This window comes from Ranitomeya variabilis, chromosome 4 (genome assembly GCF_051348905.1).
Source record: "Ranitomeya variabilis isolate aRanVar5 chromosome 4, aRanVar5.hap1, whole genome shotgun sequence".
Taxonomy (NCBI): domain Eukaryota; kingdom Metazoa; phylum Chordata; class Amphibia; order Anura; family Dendrobatidae; genus Ranitomeya; species Ranitomeya variabilis.
This window is the reverse complement of record NC_135235.1, coordinates 392,005,662-392,023,444: the sequence shown is the minus strand read 5'-3', so window position 1 is coordinate 392,023,444 and position 17,783 is coordinate 392,005,662. Positions and strand designations below refer to the sequence as shown.

At 44.7% G+C, this 17,783-nt stretch overlaps 1 protein-coding gene across 1 annotated transcript in view; it reads left to right on the top strand.

Annotated features, from left to right (window-relative positions):
- Positions 1-17,783, top strand: part of LOC143767185 (ornithine decarboxylase-like) — a 154,867-nt gene that overhangs the window by 111,459 nt on the left and 25,625 nt on the right. The window contains exons 7-8 of the mRNA XM_077255285.1: positions 7,189-7,336; positions 9,912-10,018. Of these exons, the coding sequence (XP_077111400.1) occupies positions 7,189-7,336; positions 9,912-10,018 (255 nt within the window). The remainder of the gene's footprint in view (positions 1-7,188; positions 7,337-9,911; positions 10,019-17,783) is intronic.

Below are 17,783 nucleotides of genomic sequence, written 5' to 3'. Positions count from 1 at the left end.
TTTTCAATTTATCTGTGCCAGAGCACGCCGCTATGCGGAGTTATATAAAGGAGTCCTTGGAGAAAGGGCATATTCGCCCGTCTTCATCACCGTTGGGAGCAGGGTTCTTTTTTGTGGCCAAGAAGGATGGTTCTCTGAGACCCTGTATAGATTACTGCCTTCTCAATAAGATCACGGTCAAATTTCAGTACCCTTTGCCTCTGCTGTCTGATTTGTTTGCTTGGATTAAGGGGGCTAGTTGGTTCACCAAGATAGATCTTCGAGGGGCGTATAACCTTGTGCGTATTAAACAGGGCGATGAATGGAAAACAGCATTTAATACGCCCGAGGGCCATTTTGAGTACCTGGTAATGCCATTCGGGCTTTCAAATGCTCCATCTGTGTTTCAGTCCTTTATGCATGATATCTTCCGAAAGTATCTGGATAGATTCATAATTGTATATTTGGATGATATTTTGGTCTTTTCGGATGATTGGGAGTCTCATGTGAAACAGGTCAGAATGGTATTCCAGGTCCTTCGTGCTAACTCCTTGTTTGTGAAGGGGTCTAAATGTCTCTTCGGAGTTCAGAAGGTTTCCTTTTTGGGCTTCATTGTTTCCCCTTCTACTATCGAGATGGACCCTGTTAAAGTTCAGGCCATTTATGATTGGACTCAACCTACATCTGTGAAGAGCCTCCAGAAATTCCTGGGCTTTGCTAATTTTTACCGTCGCTTCATCGCTAATTTTTCTAGTGTGGTTAAACCTTTGACTGATTTGACAAAGAAAGGTGCTGATGTGGTGAATTGGTCCTCTGAGGCCGTTGAGGCTTTTCAGGAGCTGAAACGTCGTTTTTCTTCTGCCCCTGTGTTGCATCAGCCAGATGTTTCGCTCCCTTTTCAGGTCGAGGTTGATGCTTCTGAGATTGGAGCAGGGGCTGTTTTGTCTCAAAGAAGTTCTGATGGCTCTGTGATGAAGCCATGTGCTTTCTTTTCTAGAAAGTTTTCGCCTGCTGAGCGTAGTTATGATGTTGGCAATCGGGAGCTGCTAGCTATGAAGTGGGCATTCGAGGAGTGGTGACATTGGCTTGAGGGAGCCAAGCACCGCGTGGTGGTCTTGACGGATCACAAAAATCTGACTTATCTCGAGTCTGCCAAGCGGTTGAATTCTAGACAGGCTCGATGGTCGCTGTTTTTCTCCCGCTTCAATTTTGTGGTCTCATACCTTCCAGGTTCTAAGAATGTGAAGGCGGATGCCCTTTCTAGGAGTTTTGTGCCTGATTCTCCGGGAGTCCCTGAGCCGGCTGGTATTCTCAAAGAGGGGGTAATTCTGTCTGCCATCTCCCCTGATTTGCGGCGGGTGCTGCAGGAGTTTCAGGCTGATAGACCTGACCGTTGCAGCGGAGAAACTATTTGTCCCTGATAGATGGACTAGCAGAGTTATTTCTGAGGTTCATTGCTCAGTGTTGGCTGGTCATCCTGGGATTTTTGGGACCAGAGATTTGGTGGCTAGGTCCTTTTGGTGGCCTTCCTTGTCTCGGGATGTGCGTTCTTTTGTGCAGTCCTGTGAGACTTGAGCCCAGGCTAAGCCCTGCTGTTCTCGTGCCAGTGGGTTGCTTTTGCCCTTGCCAGTCCCGAAAAGGCCTTGGACGCATGTTTCCATGGATTTTATTTCAGATCTTCCTGTCTCTCAGAGGATGTCTGTCATCTGGGTGGTTTGTGATCGCGTTCGTTTGCATGGCATTCCGGAGAACATTGTGTCGGACAGAGGTTCCCAGTTTGTCTCTAGGTTTTGGCGGTCCTTTTGTGCTAAGATGGGCATTGATTTGTCTTTTTCTTCAGCTTTCCATCCTCAAACAAATGGCCAAACCGAACGAACCAACCAGACTTTGGAAACCTATCTGAGATGCTTTGTTTCTGCTGATCAGGATGATTGGGTGACCTTCTTGCCATTGGCCGAGTTCGCCCTTAATAATCGGGCTAGTTCGGCTACTTTGGTTTCGCCTTTTTTTTGCAATTCTGGTTTTCATCCTCGTTTTTCTTTGGGGCAGGTTGAGCCTTCTGACTGTCCTGGTGTGGATTCTGTGGTGGACAGGTTGCAGCAAATTTGGACTCACGTAGTGGACAATCTGACGTTGTCCCAGGAGAAGGCTCAACGTTTCGCTAACCGCCGTCGTTGTGTTGGTCCCCGACTTCGTGTTGGGGATTTGGTTTGGTTGTCTTCTCGTTATGTTCCTATGAAGGTTTCTTCTCCTAAGTTTAAGCCTCGTTTCATTGGTCCTTATAGGATTTCTGAAATTCTCAACCCTGTGTCATTTCGTTTGGTCCTTCCAGCTTCTTTTGCCATCCATAATGTGTTCCATAGGTCGTTGTTGCGGAGGTACGTGGCGCCTATGGTTCCCTCCGTTGATCCTCCTGCCCCGGTGTTGGTTGAGGGGGAGTTGGAGTATGTGGTGGAAAAAATTTTGGATTCTCGTATATCGAGACGGAAGCTTCAGTACCTGGTTAAGTGGAAGGGCTATGGTCAGGAGGATAATTCCTGGGTTCTTGCCTCCGATGTCCACGCTGCCGATTTAGTTCGTGCCTTTCATTTGGCTCGTCCTGATCGGCCTGGGGACCCTGGTGAGGGTTTGGTGACCCCTCCTCAAGGGGGGGGGGGGGTACTGTTGTGAATTCCGTTCTCGGACTCCCTCCTGTGGTCGTGAATGGTACTTTGGTTAGTTCTGCTCTTGGACTCCCTCTGGTGGCTTTGAGCTGAACTGCTGGTCACTGAGGTTGGCTTTGTCAGCTGCTCTCGTTTATTGCTCCCTATTTAACTCCACTCAGATCGTTACTCCATGCCAGCGTTCAATGGTTCAGTATTGGTTCAGATCTCTCTTGGACTTCTCTGAGGACCTGTCTACTCCAGCAGAAGCTAAGTCTTTGCTAGTTCATTTTTTGTTACTGCTTCCTGAATATATTTCTTAGTACTGCTATTTCTAGTCCGGCTTGCTATCATGATATTCCCTTGCTAGCTGGAAGCTCTGGGGTGCAGAGTGGCACCTCCACACCGTGAGTCGGTGTGGGGAGTCTTTTGCTTACTCTGCGTGTTTTTTTTTGTAGTCTTTTGTGCTGACCGCATAAGTTCCCTTTTCTATCCTCTGACTAAATTAGTGAAGTCTGGCCTCCTTTGCTAAAACCTGTTTCATTCCTGTGTTTGTGACTTTCCTCTTAACTCACAGTCATTATATGTGGGGGGCTGCCTTTACCTTTGGGGAATTTCTCTGAGGCAAGGTTAGGCTTCTATTTCTATCTTTAGGGGTAGTTAGCTCTTAGGCTGTGAAGAGGCGTCTAGGGAGAGTTAGGTACGCTCCACGGCTATTTCTAGTGTGTGTGATAGGAGTAGTGTTTGCGGTCAGCAGAGTTCCCACTTTCCCAGAGCTTGTACCGATTTCTAGTTTACTCATCAGGTCATTCCGGGTGCTCCTAACCACCAGGTCCTTAACAGCTGGGCTTCCATAAAACTTCAGCAGTGCCACAGGCTGATCGACTCCATGCCACGCCACATTGATGCAGTAATGGATGCCAAAGGAGCCCCGACCAAGTATTGAGGGCATTTAATGAACATACATTTCAGTAGGCCAACATTTCAAATTTTAAAATAATTTTTTCAAGCTGGTGTTATAAAGTATTCTAATTTACTGAGATAATGACTCTTGGGTTTTCATTGGCTGTAAGCCATAATCATCAACATTAACAGAAATAAACACTTGAAATACATCAATCTATAATGACTCTATCTAATATGAGTTTCACTTTTTGTATTGAAGAACTGAAATTAACTTTTTGATGATATTCTAATTTTGTGAGATGCACCTGTATAATAATAGTGCTTATTAAGGGCCCACTTATCATTTAATAATATCCCCTCATTTACAGTAATAATGTCCCCAAGTCCTTCCCACATTCAGTAATAACATACCCTGAGTCCCCCTGTGCACAGGATGATATCCCCACAGCTCCCTATACATAGTATAATGCCCCCACAGCTCCCCTATGCATAATATATTGCCACCACCGATCCCGCATACACAGTATGATGGTCCCACAGCTCCCTATACACAGTATGATGTCCCTGGTAGCTCACTATGTGCACTGATTCCCCCATACCACCCCTATACACAGAATTATGGGTCCTCAATTCCCCTACACACAGTATGATGCCCCCAAATATTCCCTATACACAGTATAATGCCTTCACAACTTCCTTTACACACTATAATGTCCCCTATGCTGTATGACGCCTCCACACTGTATGATGGCCGCACAGTAGCCCCCTCACTGTATGATCGCCCCCACAGTTGTCCGTACACTGCATGATGTCCCCTACGGCTATCTATATACAGCATAATTCCCAAACAAATCCCTATACACAGAATGATGGGACAACAGCTCCCACACACACAGCATGATGTTCTGTTGCCGTAATTTCCATCAGCAGTGCATGTGGAGCGCCCCCACACCGCCGCAGGGCCGAGGGGTACCCGGAGCCGGGCCTCTAGGTCTCAGTCCTGGGGTTGTCACGGTGGCTAGACCCGGTCCGTGGCCCTGTCTGTCAGTGGGGGACGTCCGGTGCAATAAGTGGTGTTGTAACGGTGCAGTTGTGGGGTGCAGGTCGCGGTAAATAACGAGGACACCAGGTTGCAGTCTCTTTACCTCTTTACTGGAGATCTCTGAGTCCTCAGTCCAGAATACGGTTCACCAGGCTGCGCAAGTCCGGCCGGTCCAATGGCACCTCCAGAGTTCACTTCACAGGTGGAAATCGGTGCCTTCCTTCTTAGCGCTATGTGTTGTAGTCCTTCCCTGCTGTGCTTACGGAAAGTACCCCACAACTGTTGTGTCTGTTTCTTAAGTTCCCTCACAACTCGATTAAATGATGTTCTTCTAATCGTCCGTCCCTTCCTGATGTTACGGTTAGAACGGCACCCGTTTGTCGGGTAGGCCTGGAGTTCTTCCGGGACCCTAGAGACGCCCCTCTCCCGCAATTGCCTCCCAAGACTTCATAGGTGATATGTGTTAGACAGCCCGCCTTAAACTGACTGTCCTGCCGCTGTTTAGAGTATTGCTTGAAGCTGAATGTTATAATACTCCCTCGGCGTTCCGGCCACCGGTAGTGCGCCTCAGTAGGGTGTTGCTCCGGTCTTACAGCACGACCCCTACTGGAATTCTCCTATCGCTTGATCTCGTTTCTCACTCAGCACAATCTATCTCGCTTCTAGTCCTTTCTTGGGCCCCGCCGCTTCCCGGAGCTGGCGCGGACCCGTTACGTTCTTTCCAATGCCAAGCCTCTGTCAGGATCCCACCCCTGACAGAGACCCTACTGTCTCTTCCTCCACAACACCCTCTGCCACTAGGTGTTGCTTCGTCCAATCCAGTCAGCTTTCTGATCTAACTTCCTGCCTGACCCCCAGTTTACCCACTATGGTGGGGAGTGGCCTAATGAATAGAACCCTTAGCTCCCCCCGGATGCCCGGCTGTGAAATGTATTGGTGTCTGTGATACCTGATCAGATGAACTCCTTCAGTGCCATCGGACGTACCGTAGCTCCCCATAGTGGCGGAGCCACAGTACTGCAACGACCAGGACTCTGGGGCGCTGCACATGCGTCCTGAAGTCCAGATGACAGAGTGAGATTAGGATTATGCATTTGTGAGTGCGTTGCCCCACCTGATAAGATGACCAGCGTTGAGCGTGAAGGTGCCTGCACAAGATTTTGGACAGGGAGGTAGGTCACTCAAACAAGAGGGACCTGTAAATCGGGGAGCTTTGGACAGGGAAAGATGGAAAAAGGATGGAGGGCAGTAATAGTAGGTCCAAGCCCAACTCCAAGGATTACTTTGTAAGAGAAGCAAGGATTACAAAAACAAGGTATAGATTTAATATGAATTGCAGTGGTTTAACATACTGTAGATGTTTTTGGTTTATGGAACAAGATCCTGCTGACAAGTGTTCTCTTTAGGAATATATTATACATTTGTGCTTTTAAACAATTTTGACCCTGTTCTCATACTGAGATGTAATGATGAATTCTGTGTTCTGGGCCCAGACATAGGTAGGGAAGGACACCTCGGAAGCATAGCCTCTAAAAAGTCTGTGTTTAAAATGATCAGATTCACACTTTTAAGTATATTGTTAGGATTCGTTCACATCTTCGTATAAATACAACAAGTGCAATGTGATAAAAAATCACATTGCACTCGCGCCAGTGTTATTCAATGAGGTAGTGTTCATTTGCGTGTTTTTCCTGACTTAGAATCGGTCTGTGGAACAAATTTCAGCATGCTGCGTATGGTTACATAAAATGGCCAAGATTCCCAATGCAAGTAAAAAAATTGGACCGCACAGACCATCCGTATGTCATCCACTACTAACGCACAAATCTGAAAGAAAAAAAATCTAAAGGTATAGATAGATGACAGAAAGATATTTCAAAGATAGAATAGATATCATGCAGATATATAATATCACTGTGCCTTTCATGTGGCACTAAAGGGTGTTTAGGCTGGTATAACTGAATATTTTTTAGTCCATTCAAAAAGTTAAAAGGGTTGTGCAGTGAAAATAAGTTGTCACCTATCAATTGGATAGGTGATGACTCATTGATCAGTTGGAGTCTGACCTCTGGGTGTTGCATCTATCGGCAAGGAACTTCTATACCTGGTAGAATGACATGGCAGTGTGCATGGCCGGCTGCAGTTCAATTCATTCTCTATTGGGCAGCCGGAATGACGATCGGGCATTCATGCTGTCACTCCATTCTAATGGGGGGAAAAAGTGACCTGACAGGAATAAAAATCTGCCAATCGGTACGTTCGTTCATCAGGTGAAATGATCTTTTGTACAGCATAAAAGATCACTGTTCTCGGCAATGCATTGTGCTGGATAAACAGGACTTCGCTCTGCCGAGAACCATGGCTGACTGACAAGATGCAGCTTGTACTGAGCAATGTGAGGTTTCAGCAGCATGAATGAGGGACACTGAGGAGCTGTCAATCAGGCTACGTGGATGAAGATTGAATTTAAACTTTCAAAGAAGTAACCAGCCTTATGGATTTTGATCATGGTTTTTCTTAGCCTCATCAGAAGGAAGAGATCTATTTAGCATGCACATTGTATGATGAAATCTGGTGACAGATCCTTTTTTAAATACCTGTAATCTTCTCTTATTTTAGTTTGCTACTGTGATTACAGAGGCTTTGGATCTGTATTTTCCCAGCAAGGAAGAAGTGGAAATTATTGCTGAGCCTGGAAGATATTTTGTTAGCTCTGCTTTTATGTCTGCAGTCAATGTCATTGGCAAAAAAGAGGACTATGTGACAGGTTAGTACAGGGGCAGATCATGGACTGTGTCTTTCTCTCTTTCTCTCTTTCTCCTCTCTTCCCCGGATCATCAACTACAAAAAAAAAGACCTGAAACAGCTAGTCGGATAAGGCAAAAAACCCAGATCCGTCTGCATTTTGCAGTGTTTTTTTTAAGGGGGAATTCTTGACAACAAAATGTATTCCCTGCATTCACTACTCTAAACTTACATGTGAAGTATGAAGGGGACAGCATGTGGGGGACAGTATGGAGATGAGGCAGCTTGTGAGAAAGAATTTGGAGAGTTGGCAGATTGTGGGGAACAATGTGTAGAGGGGCAGCTTGTGTAAGACAGCATGGAGAGGGGCAGCTAGATCAGGACAGTATACAGAATAGAGGGGGACAGCTTGTGGGGGGCAATAAGAAGAGGGGCAGCATAGAAGGAAACGGAAGATGGGGTAGTGCAGAGATGGCTACAGCTTAAAGGGAACCTGTCACCACGTTTTTGGAAGATGGGATAAAAATAGCGTTAAATAGGGGCAGAGGTGGGCGTTACATTAGTGTGTGTGTTATGCGTTTATTACCCACCTAAGTTGCCGAAATAACTTTGCAAAGTCTCCGTTTTCGCCTGTCAATCAGGCTGGTCAGGTCACATGGGCGTGGTGTCTTCACCCAGTTTTGGCGTAGTTTTCCGTTGGTGGCGTAGTGGTGTGCGCATGCCCAAAGTCCGGAATCCTCTTCCAGGGGATTTAAAATAGCGCGGTGTTCGTTATTGCATTGGTGATCGGTGGGCGCGGCCATCTTCCTTTGGCCGCGCGTGCGCAGAAGCGGCGCTCTGCTGGCCGCGGCTTCAGGAAAATGGCCGCGGGATGCCGCGCGTGCGCAGATGGATATCGCGGCGGCCATTTTCCTGAAGCCGCGGCCAGCAGAGCGCCGCTTCTGCGCACGCGCGGCCAAAGGAAGATGGCCGCGCCCACCGATCACCAATGCAATAACGAACACCGCGCTATTTTAAATCCCCTGGAAGAGGATTCCGGACTTTGGGCATGCGCACACCACTACGCCACCAACGGAAAACTACGCCAAATCTGGGGGAAGACAACGCCCATGCGACCTGACCAGCCTGATTGACAGGCGAAAACGGAGACTTTGCAAAGTTATTTCGGCAACTTAGGTGGGTAATAAACGCATAACACACACACTAATGTAACGCCCACCTCTGCCCCTATTTAACGCTATTTTTATCCCATCTTCCAAAAACGTGGTGACAGGTTCCCTTTAAGGCTGCCGTCACACTGTCATTATTTGGTCAGTATTTTACATCAGTATCTGTAAGCCAAAACCAGGAGTGGGTGATAAATGCAGAAGTGGTGCATATGTTTCTATTACACTTTTCCTCTATTTATTCCTCTCCTGGTTTCGGCTTACAAAAACTGATGTAAAATACTGACCAAATACTGATAATGTGACGGCAGCTTAAGGGTAGTGATGGGCAAACCCCCCGATGCTTGGGATTGGAGGGTTCGCCCAAGTTTTTTCTGTAAAGTTCGGGGCCGGAGATGTCGCAAACTTGCATCCGAACACCGAACTTGGACTTTACATATATGGAATGGGGCGGTGTGTGTGTGTGGGGGGGGGGGGCTGTAAAAAAAACCCATAAAATTAATAATAAACATTATAATTATGCTTACCTGTCCAGCGACGCATCCTCCCGTCCCACTGTCTCCTGGCCGTATCTGCTTCCGGGGCCGCTCATTACCTTCTAGCGGTATTCACTGCACTCGTCAGTCTTTGACTTTTTCCGGCAGTGTTCAAGCAGTGATGTCACACCACACACTATCAGGATTCTATGTCAGGCTTTTATCAAAAGATCAGGCAACCCCTTTACGGATTACATAATGGAATAAAAATGATTGGTTGACCTTGGACCTTTACAGACTCTTGTCAACAAAGAACTGATTTAACCTTCTTTATAAATTACCTCCTATGTATTTGGGTTGTGAGAATTAACAAATATTCTTCATATATGGGAATCCATGAGGCACTTATTGAACAGTATCTTTAGTTTCAATATTATTATTGATTTTATATACAGATATGTTAGCTAGGCTCCATTTTGTTATATATTGTATATGATATTAGAGAACACATGAACAATAGCATCTCACCTCTTATGCTATATATGCTCTTATGCTAAAAGTAGCAAAATATGTTGACTTTTCAAAGCAATTTACACCAAAATTCCACCAAAATAGCTTTGACCAATCAAGGCCTCAGGAAACTAGAAGAGTTCAAATAATCATTATTCTAATATATTAACCGGCATCATTATTTTTGTCATGTCCTATCATATTGCACAATTTCATTTATTTTCACTCTTTTGCTTCACTTTTGACCTATATTATTGGGGATTACAGGGTAAAATTACAGTAGGAAATGGAACTTCTGGGACTAATATTTTACTATATACCTGTGTTAATGCCAGCATCTGAGGTACTATTATGTACTACTTGAAAGAGAATACATTCTTATATGCTTAAGAGAAATCAATTCTGACTAGGAGATAGCTATGTATTGACCTTTTTTTTTTGACAGACAAAGATGGGAAACAGGCCAGGAATTTCTCTTATTGTCTCAATGATGGAGTATTTGGAGCATTAAAACTTGATTATATAGACAGAGAAGAATTGAAACCACTGAAGGTAAAATACATCTTCATTATCTTATACCTTCCAATGATATATACCTAGAATCAAAGCATAGGCCTTTGATAAAGATGCTTAACCCCCTTGCAACCCAGGGCAATTTACCTTTTTCATTTTTTCGATTGAGACACGCCCATTGAGACACGCCCTCTTGAAAATATCGAATGCATGCGCATAAAAAATGCAAACGCAGGCACAAAAACACATACAAACGCATGCACGCACAGCATTTCTTTTTGCCATCATGCGTAAGCTGATGCAGATAAAAAACGCTGCGTAAATATGCTTTTGCATGCGTTTTGGCATGTGTTTGCGCATGCAGATAATGCGCTGAGCACAGACATGCAAATGTGAACTTAGCCTTATTTGTGCTTTTTATTTCCAATGTTCCCGATGTCATAAAACTGACCTGGCAATATGAATCTCCAGGTCAGTATGAGTACATAAATATCAATGTATAGTTTTTATTTATTATTTAAGTGGTAAACAAAATTTGGAAATTTGTAAGGAAATTTTTTTTTTAGCTTTCTGAGACCCATAACATTTTCACTTTGGGAAAACGGGGCTGTGTGAGAGCTTATTTTTTTGCTTTCTGAGCTAGCATGTTTGTTTATATAATTTTGGGGTATATATGATATAATCTGTTTCTTAATTGTGTTATTTTCAATGTGGCAAAAGGGGGTGATTTGATTTTTTAAATTTTTTTTACTGTTCACTGTGTGGTATCCCGGTACGCGTTCAACTGCTGCTGAATGAGACAGTTGTCGTGTGGCAGTACATTCATTCCAGTGTGTCATAATTAGTTTGGGCACTGTGAATTAGGAGATGCAATACATTGCATTGTACACCGACGATTCATAAATGTGCTTTGCTGCCATCTATTGGCTAATGTGTATATATGAAAGTTAAGTGATTATTCTCCTCACAACAAGCTGCCATAGAAACGGCTGGGAGGAGCCTCCCAGCTCAGGGCTTGCACACTTCCTGAGGTAACTTCCTGTTCTTCTGAGCAGTTCAAGCTGCCTGAGGAAGCAGAATAATTTTCCATATGAGTTCACACTGAGGGGACATCTTTCTCCTCATAATCTCCTCCACTATGGAGTGAAGCCTCATCCAGTTAGGAGAGAACGCCACACATGTGCTCTCCTGCATGCTGGTTATCCTTTTTGCTTCTAGCCAGTACCAGATCCAAGTTGCTACCACGCCACCGACTTTGTTTACCCTACCTCCTACGAAAGAGAATGGTATTCTTAAAACTGTGACAACTTCCACCCTTTAGTGTTTCCACAGCAAGCCAATCTGTGAAGGGCCCTCCATCAATGTAATATTTCTTGGACTGCGCATAACTCTTCCTCTAATAGTAAGTGAAGAGAACTCTGCGCCAGCCGCTCTGTGAGGCCATAACCTAACTTGTCTCCTGAGGAGAGAATCATTACTTTTATATGCCCAATATACTGTGAACTTTGCCTTTAAGAGAGAGACTGTACCCTGTTACTTCTTTCAGTAAAATTGTTATGTTTACAAGTTCACCTGCATGTCTGGCTGCTTGAGATTGCACTAATACCACGGGTGCTCCAAAACCTGCACCCAGACACCACCACTACAGGAGTGCTCTGGGGGGGTCCTATACCATCCACAAGTGCCACTTCCCGCTATTGACAATTGTTGTGGACACTAGGGAAGTGTTGAGGGGTCCAATTACCCACTTTAGCTACTGTGACATTATTATCTGCTGCCAGTGGGACTACATGCTCCAGCTGGCCCTTCTGCAACATCTGGCACTTCTCCTGTGGCCCACTACAATGTGTTTAATAGCTCCCCTTAAGCGAGCATTGAAACATAGCAGTGCTTACATCATTGGTGAACTGATGGGCATGTGGATTAATTAGCTCCCTGTCGGCGCGTATTAGATCCCATTGTTTTGTTAGAGATTGACAGAATTGAAGAGGTTAACAGCTTTCGGCACAGCACCGTTCCACCCGCTGCTGTTGAAGGCACATGATGGCTGATTAAATCGGCAGTAATGTGCGTGGAAAGATGAGAGCTTGGCGTGCGTTTAGCAAGTTGAAGATGAAATGATCTCTAAAAGGTCTAAAGTTAAAGGTGACACATTTATTTTGTATCATCTTTAAATTTTTTTAACTGTTCACAATAATAATAATTTTGACCAGGGGTGCCCAAACTTTTACCTGCCACTGTAAATGTATGTCATATATTGTGAAGGGAAAGCAAACCAGGCACCTTATTGAGGCTGCTACCTGAACCATGGGCATCTAAATGACTAACTGGCTCCATTATTGTTGTTGTGCATGTTTTACACCCAAAAATGTTGAGGCCAGTCCCTGACATCTCCCTACCTCACTCCTGCAGGTCTCTCCTATGTATGTGTGTGTGTGTATAGGGAAAGACCTCTCATCCATAGGGAACATGGTGGGAACAAGCCACCCAAACCTGCCTAGGACTGTTCATCCGAGAAGAATGTCCCTTGGACATCCTTCCGAAGTGTGTCATCTCTATAAAAATGGTGAAACCGGGTGTATTTGTCCAAATCTGCCCTGATGATAAAGATAAATGACGGAGGATATTCTTCAAAGCTTTATTTCAAACAGGTTAATAGTCAACGAGTTTCAAGGTCATGCAGGACCTCTTCCTCAGGACAAAACCTTACAAGTGGATTGTCAGATCTACACGTACTTATATGCTGTCTCATTATTTTTTTTTCCTCTTAAAAAAAAACCAAAAAACCTGCCAAACTGGGCACATGACAAGTCAAAGTTCATAAAGCAAAAATATCACAAACAATGATTAAATACAATACAAATAGACAGACCTTGTATGCAACAAATCTATGAATAAAAAGAACCATCCAGAGAAAAATATAAAAACAAATATTTATATAAAATGTATAAAATGATTGCTGAATCAAAAACTCCTTTATCAAAACTTGTGTATTTGTCTTTGAGAAACATCTCACTCGGGATGTTAAAATGACCTGAATTTACCAAGCCTAAGTCATAAGGGCTGCAGCCACTCATGCCACTCATGTTTTGTTCACTGGTAAGAATGTGTAACCCGCATCGGGTCACCAGGAACATACTCTAGACCTGGCTAACATTAGAAAACAGACTGCTGCTGGTTAAGGATGATGGATAAATGTCATGGTTCCCAATGGCAAGGGAACGTAAAAAACACATAAGTAACGAACGAGCTCTCGGGTGATGGAAACTCGAGTTGACCGTGAGCTAAATCTACCACACAACTAACAGTAGCCAGGGAGCATACCTACGGCTTCCTATATGCCACGCGCCAGCCGGAGGACTAACTACGCCTGGTAGAGGAAGAAACAGACCTGGCTTACCTCTAGGGAAATACCCCAAAAGATGATAGCAGCCCCCCACATGTAATAACGGTGAATTAAGAGGAAAAGACATACACAGTATGAAAGTAGATTTAGCAAAGAGAGGTCCACTTTCTAGATAGCAGAAGGATACAAAAGAGGACTTCACGGTCAACTGAAAACCCTTTCAAAAAACCATCCTGAAATTACTTTAAGACTCCTGTGTCAACTCATGACACAGGAGTGGCAATTTCAGCCCGCAAGAGCTTCCAGCTACAGAGAATCACAAAAACTGCAAACTGGACAAAAGGTACAAAACAAAAGGACAAAGTCCACCTAGCTGATCAGCAGACTAGTAGCAGGAACATGCAACCGAAGGCTCTGGTTACAATGATGACCGGCAAGGAAATGACTGGAGAGCAAGGCTAAATAGGAAACTCCCAAACACTGATGGAAGCAGGTGAACAGAAGAAGCAAAGTGCAAACAAGTCACCAGTACCACCAGCAACCACCAGGGGAGCCCAAAAAGCGGATACACAACAGTACCCTCCCCTTAAGGAGGGGGCACCGAACCCTCACAAGAACCGCCAGGGCGATCTGGATGAGCCCTATGAAAGGCACGAACCAAATCCGAGGCATGAACATCAGAGGCAGTTACCCAAGAATTATCTTCCTGACCATAGCCTTTCCATTTAACCAGATATTGAAGTCTCCATCTGGAAATACGGGAGTCCAAGATCTTCTCCACGACGTACTCCAATTCACCCTCCACCAGCACAGGAGCAGGAGGTTCAGTAGAAGGAACCACCGGTACCTCATATCTCCGCAACAACGACCGATGGAACACATTATGGATAGCGAAAGATGCCGGGAGGTCCAAACGAAAGGAAACAGGGTTAAGAATCTCCAAAATCCTATAAGGACCGATGAACCGAGGCTTAAATTTGGGAGAAGAAACCCTCATAGGGACAAAACGGGAAGACAACCACACCAAGTCCCCAACGTGAAGGTGGGGACCAACACGACGACGACGGTTAGCAAACTGCTGAGTCCTCTCCTGGGACAATTCCAAATTATCCACCACTTGTCCCCAAATCCGATGCAACCGATCCACCACCGCATCCACTCCAGGACAATCCGAAGATTCAACCTGACCAGATGAAAAACGCGGATGAAACCCTGAATTGCAAAAGAAAGGAGAAACCAAAGTGGCAGAACTAGCCCGATTATTAAGAGCAAACTCCGCCAACGGCAGAAAGGCAACCCAATCATCCTGATCCGCAGACACAACACCTCAAATAAGTCTCCAAAGTTTGATTAGTTCGCTCCGTCTGGCCATTGGTCTGAGGATGGAATGCAGACGAAAAGGACAAATCAATGCCCAACCTGGCACAGACTGCCCGCCAAAATCTAGACACGAACTGGGTACCCCTGTCAGAAACGATGTTTTCCGGAATACCATGCAAGCGAACCACATTTTGAAAAAACAGAGGGACCAACTCAGATGAGGAAGGCAACTTAGGCAATGGCACCAAATGAACCATTTTAGAAAAACGGTCACACACCACCCAGATGACAGACATCTTCTGAGAAACAGGGAGATCCGAGATAAAGTCCATAGAGATGTGCGTCCAAGGCCTCTTCGGAATAGGCAAGGGCAACAACAACCCACTAGCCCTAGAACAACAAGGCTTGGCCCGAGCACACACATCGCAAGACTGCACAAAAACACGCACATCTCGAGACAGGGAAGGCCACCAGAAGGATCTAGCCACCAAATCTCTGGTGCCAAAAATTCCCAGATGACCTGCCAGAGTAGAAGAATGAACTTCCGAGATGACTCTAGTGGTCCACTCGTCAGGAACAAACAGTCTACTAGACGGACAACGATCAGGTCTATCCGCCTGAAATTCTTGCAAAGCACGTCGCAAATCTGGAGAGACAGCAGACAAAACCACTCCATCCTTAAGGACACCAGCAGGTTCAGAATTCCCAGGAGAGTCAGGCTCAAAACTCCTAGAAAGAGCATCTGCTTTCACATTCCTAGAACCCGGTAAGTACGAGACCACAAAATTAAACCGGGAAAAGAACAACGACCAACGTGCCTGTCTAGGATTCAGGCGCCTGGCAGACTCCAAATAAATTAAATTCTTGTGATCAGTCAAAACTACCACCTGATGTCTGGCACCCTCAAGCCAATGACGCCACTCCTCAAATGCCCACTTCATGGCCAAAAGCTCCCGATTACCAACATCATAGTTTCGCTCGGCGGCCGAAAATTTTCGCGAAAAGAACGCACAAGGTCTCATCACTGAGCAGTCGGAACTTTTCTGTGACAAAACCGCCCCCGCTCCGATCTCGGAAGCATCGACCTCAACCTGAAAGGGAAGAGAAACATCAGGCTGGCGCAACACAGGGGCGGACAAAAAGCGGCGCTTAAGCTCCCGAAAGGCCTCCACGGCAGCAGGGGACCAATTGGCAACATCAGCACCCTTTTTAGTCAAATCCGTCAAAGGTTTAGCAACGCCAGAAAAACCAGCTATAAATCGACGATAAAAATTAGCAAAGCCCAAGAATTTCTGGAGACTCTTCAGAGAAGTAGGCTGCGTCCAGTCGTAAATAGCCCGAACCTTGACAGGGTCCATCTCAATAGAAGAAGGGGAAAAAATATACCCCAAAAATGAAATTTTTTTTTTTTTTTTTTTTTTTAAATCTTTTTATTAGAGTTTAAAATATGATATAATACACAACATACATTTCCAATGATAATGATACAGAAATGTGATAATGTTAACAATCATGTATCCCCAAACCCTCCCACCCCTACCCAAACCAAAAACTCAAACCTCTGGACTTTGTGTACATCCAACCATAAAGGTACCTCAAGGAATTGGTGAGTCACCACCTATCCGCTGCAATAAGTACCATTGGGTATTTTCAAATTGTGCTCTCAGCTTCTCCCTAGTCTCCAAAGGGAGCGATGGAATAAAAGTAACCCATGTAGAAAAGAATTTACCTACTTGTTTTTCTTTGTTAGTCAATGCATCCAACCACTCCATTCTAAATATATACTGTATTTTTGTGCGAATGAAAGAGAGTGAAGGAACTAAAGGATTCAACCACTGATGCAAAATACTCTTTCTAGTTGCTGAAGCCCATATCGTAAGTGTTGCCTTGATATGTTTGGGTAATTTTCGAGATGTTTCATCTAGGATATTAAAAATAGCCCATTGTGGGGTAAGTGCAAAACCCGTTCCACAAATTTTTTGCAGTTCTTTATGTACCTCTCCCCAAAGTTCCCGAATTTGCGGGCAACTCCATAAGTGATGGTATATGTCAGTATTACGGGCTTTACATTTGGAGCAAGAGTAGACGACAGATGGGGACATTTTAGATTGCATGCAAGGTGTGATATAGGCTCTATGTAATATTAGAAGTGCCATGTCGGTATAACTGCTATATGGTAAAATTTTCCTTTGTGTCATGGTGGCCTCAAAAAGGTCACTCACCTCCAAGTCAGGCATATCCCTCAGCCATCTCGCCACTCCCGTGGTTTTCCCTTCCCCCACCCATTTTTTACGCAATAATGAATAGATGATACTTATAGAAGCCGGGTTAGATTTTACATTCCGAATGAACCTATCTAAGTTGGTCTTCCCCTCCGTCGTCTCCCCCCGTGTCTGACATTTCTGAACCAGGCTACGCGCTTGAAGAAATAAAAACGGTTTATTATTAAATAATGGGTATTGTTGTGATGCCTTTTCGAAAGATATTATTGAGAAATTAAGATCCAAGAGGTCTACCACCTGCCTGCAACCCTGAGAAGCCAAAATCTTATAAAAAGACGGTGTGGAGCCCTCCATGAATTTCGGGTTTCCCAAAAAAGTCTGGAATGGAGATAAATTATATCTTAAACCACTAATTTTCCTACATTGTCTCCAAGTCTGCATCGTTTGCCAAAGTGATGGGTGGTCCTGTATTCCCACTGGGAGTTCCTCCCCGCCCAAATGTAATAGACATGGTAGTGAAATGTGTGGATAAAATTGTTGCTCTATTTCAACGTTTGCAAAGTGAGAAAGACCCCTAATCCAATCAATAGCATATCTAAGGTTAGCCGCTAAATTATATCTTCCCAAATCAGGAAAGTTAACACCACCCTCCAATTTGGATGCCTGTAGTTTTGCGAGACTAATGCGTGATCTACCTCCAATCCCCCAAATGAATCTTCGGAAGTTTAGGTTCAACAGCTTCTGATCCGATTGAGTCAAGAGCAGTGGCAGAGTCTGGAAGGCATAAAGCAGTTTAGGAAAAACTATCATTTTAATTAAATAGCATCTGCCAGAGAATGACAGTGAGAAGTGTTTCCAGGAGTGGAGAAGATCAATTATGGAGGAGACCAATGGCCTATAATTAGTTCTATATAAA